Here is a 3,429-nt window from a genome sequence, read left to right as displayed (position 1 = left end):
ATAGGTGTAAACCGAGCCCTGGGTATCCTGCTCTGCCTTTGAGAAAATGAAAGCTCAGATGGGCCGATCTGGAATCTGCTCCTTATGAGGTCATAAGGAGCAAGGTTACCTCCCCTTTCTCTGCTTTGCCCGCCCAGAGAATTTGGCCCACCCATGAGAGAGAGAGAGACATCATGGCTTTCAAACGAGGCATAGTGGCTGTAATTCTGCACCAAGGCTGAATTTCGAGAATGAGACTTCAGATACAGTATTAGAGGACCACTAAGGTCTATATAAAAGAGACTTCAGATACAGTATTAGGGGACCACTAAGGTCTATATAAAAGAGACTTCAGATACAGTATTAGAGGACCACTAAGGTCTATATAAAAGAGACTTCAGATACAGTATTAGGGGACCACTAAGGTCTATATAAAAGAGACTTCAGATACAGTATTAGGGGACCACTAAGGTCTATATAAAAGAGACTTCAGATACAGTATTAGGGGACCACTAAGGTCTATATAAAAGAGACTTCAGATACAGTATTAGAGGACCACTAAGGTCTATATAAAAGAGACTTCAGATACAGTATTAGGGGACCACTAACGCCTATATAAAAGCATCCAAAGAGCACCATGTCATGTGACTTCTAAATGTCAAAAAAGTGCCAAAAACATTGTAAAAAGCACCAAAAGAGACAAAGACGTTAGAAAAAGTGATTTTCAGTTTTGACCCGGGAGGACGATGCATGGTCGAATGGAAGACAACACAAGGGTTAAATTCTCTCTAAGTGAATGTCAGTTCTCAATGTCTCCCAGCCCATAAATGTGAGGCAGAGTGACACCTCTTCCCTCCCCTCCATCTTTGCAGGGTGACACAGAGAAACCAGCAGGCAGCCCAAACTTGGCAGAACTGTTGGTGGGAGGGGATGGGAGGGGCCGGGAATAGAGATGGAGATGGGGGTGATGCTGGTAGCCCTCAGCGTGCCAAATGAGCACATGAAGACAGTAATGTGATCTGAGTTGAGTGGCAGGCCCCCTATTTTTTTTTTTTACAGAGGTTTGACAGGGCTATATAAGAGGCCGAGGGTCTAAGACAGAGAGACAGACAGAGAGACAGAGAGACAGACAGAGAGACACTGACCATCACAGCAGAAGACCAGTGGATATTAAACTACTTCATATCAGGGAGAAGAATGGGACTGCACACTGTTGAGGAACTGGTAAGACATGCTGATGTGTGTAAATGTAAATGATAGCAATTATGAGAGCAGCAACTACTGTAGGAGGCAGAACAGTGCCAAAAGAAGCTGTAGGATTTCAATTTCAGAAAATGTGCAGTTCTTAAAATAAGGGGAACAAACTGCCTGAAAAAACACATGAAGGGAGGTTTTTGTTCATTTGAAAATGAGAAGCTAAAGAGTTTTTGTTTTCATACAAAAAGATCCTTTAACGATTCTCAAAATGTGTTGAGCCAACAAAAGTTTTTTTTTCTCATAATCTAAAATAATGTATGGTAGTGACGCTCTGCTGGTAAAAGGATGATGCTTAGAGAAATCAATCGACTGTGGAATCTTTGGGACAGATTTTTAAAATTGTTTTGCCATTTATATGTACAGTAAAGTGTGTATCGGTGTTCATGAATATCTGGATCTATACTCCTCACTTTTACTTAACATTTAACAAATATATATTGTTGCATATAATAAGCAAAGATAACAACCTGTGTAAAAAAAAGAAAGAAAAAAAAACACAGTTCAGCTCCCAATACCTGAAAAAGAAAACCAGCTTATCAGGACCAACAACCCTTAAAAACAACTTAGAATTACCTCAATTATGCCTCCTTATCTAAACTCAGGGTTCCTTAAATCACCTAATTTAATTCCTTAATTACCTTTTACTTTGCAAGCTTAGGGGACATCTTAATTACAACTTTAAAGTAAGATAAAAGTAAGTCTCTCTTTAAATTAGTTCACCCAACATTGTTGTTACTGCTTGTCCTTAATGTTCTTTTAGTTAATATCTTAACTGAGATGTTCTCTTCCCTAATGATTAAGTAGAAGATTCACAGTGTGTGTGTGTGTGTGTGTGTGTGTGTGTGTGTGTGTGTGTGTGTGTGTGTGTGTGTGTGTGTGTGCTTACATTCCTCTGTTCGCAGCAGGACTTGGCTCTACAGCGGCTGAATGCTGAGAGCAGCCAATGTGTTTTACTGTGGACCAACCCAAAACAAAAACTGAGCTTGTAGATTTAGGACATTTTCAGCATTTTCTAAAACAGTCCTCTCATTTTATTGGCTTCCCCCAATGGAAATGCAAGGATGTTAAGGTTAACTTAAAAAAAAAAAAAAGATCCGTTTTTTTAAGCTCTCGACAGAGATTTAGACTTTAGACGTTTGTGTCTACTCCAAAGAGACTACGACATTAGTTGAATAAGGTTTAATCAGCGGTGGAATGTAACTAAGTACATTTTCTCCAGTGCTGTACTTAAGTCTAAATGTTGAGGTACTTGTACTTTCCTTGGGTCGTTTCCTTTCATGCCACGTTCTACTTCTACTCCACTACATTTCAGAGAGAAATACTGTACTTTTTACTCCACTACATTCATCTGACAGCATTATTTACTAGTTACTACTTTTCTGCAGGGGCGTAGCACAAAATTCTGGGCCCTGTAGAAAGGCATTGTCTATGGGCCGCTCCCTGCATCCACAGCTATTCATTCTACCATCTTTTTGGGCCCTCCTCATATAAGGGCCCTGGGTACTCAGTCCCATTTCCCAGTCCAACATCCCTGGTTTTACAGTATGTACTGTATGTCTCCTGTGTACCCGTGTAATGATTCAGGTTTAGAGTGTACTCACCATGTCCATCTCTTCTCTCCCTCAGGTGTCTGGTAAGAGGTCAGAGGGCAAAGAGGCAGACGACTTCCAAGGTGGCGTGTACGAGGCGGGCGTGGATCAGGAGAAGCAGGATGAACGCAGGTCCGACAGGGAGCTGGTGGGCGGAGCTCTGTCAGAAGAGAGCGACAGCGGCAGCGAGCACGAGGAAGTCAGCGTGGCAGCTCTTAATGTGAGAACACACCGCGGACAACAACCGTGCAAATAGCCGGGCCACGTTCAGACCTGGCAAAACGTAGCATTGCCACAAGTGTACAGAAACATCTAGCTGCTGATTGGGTATCACGTGTGACGCAGCCAATAAACGAGAGACACACCCACCAAACGAAAGAAAACATATCTCAAAGCCCTTTGCACATCATTCCGAGGAAACATATCGTTCAACCAGGAAACCGTCGCAAAATGGTGCACACCATATTGAGATTCAACGTGCCCATGTTGTTATTGGGTTCACTTTGTCCAATCAACTGAACGGTTTGGGCGCCCTGGTAGCTCAACAGGTAGCTGGTGGGACCATTATATTGAGTCCTCAACGCTGTTAAGGAAAAACTCAAGA

At 42.2% G+C, this 3,429-nt stretch overlaps 1 protein-coding gene across 2 annotated transcripts in view; it reads left to right on the top strand.

Moving 5' to 3' along the window:
- Positions 1–1,111: 1,111 nt before the first annotated feature.
- LOC114572180 (ankyrin repeat domain-containing protein 1) overlaps positions 1,112–3,429 on the top strand; it is a 10,177-nt gene continuing 7,859 nt past the window's right edge. The window contains exons 1-2 of one of the 2 annotated variants that reach the window (XM_028603664.1): positions 1,112–1,203; positions 2,863–3,045. In XM_028603664.1, the coding sequence (XP_028459465.1) occupies positions 1,177–1,203; positions 2,863–3,045 (210 nt within the window). In that variant the 5' untranslated portion in view covers positions 1,112–1,176. Of the gene's footprint in view, positions 1,204–2,838; positions 3,046–3,429 lie in introns of those variants that run through there. The other variant, XM_028603665.1, reaches the window with a different exon arrangement.

This window comes from Perca flavescens, chromosome 17 (assembly GCF_004354835.1).
Source record: "Perca flavescens isolate YP-PL-M2 chromosome 17, PFLA_1.0, whole genome shotgun sequence".
In the NCBI taxonomy this organism is placed as follows: domain Eukaryota; kingdom Metazoa; phylum Chordata; class Actinopteri; order Perciformes; family Percidae; genus Perca; species Perca flavescens.
Note: the sequence above shows the minus strand (reverse complement) of the source record. Positions and strands in the feature narration are given on the sequence as shown.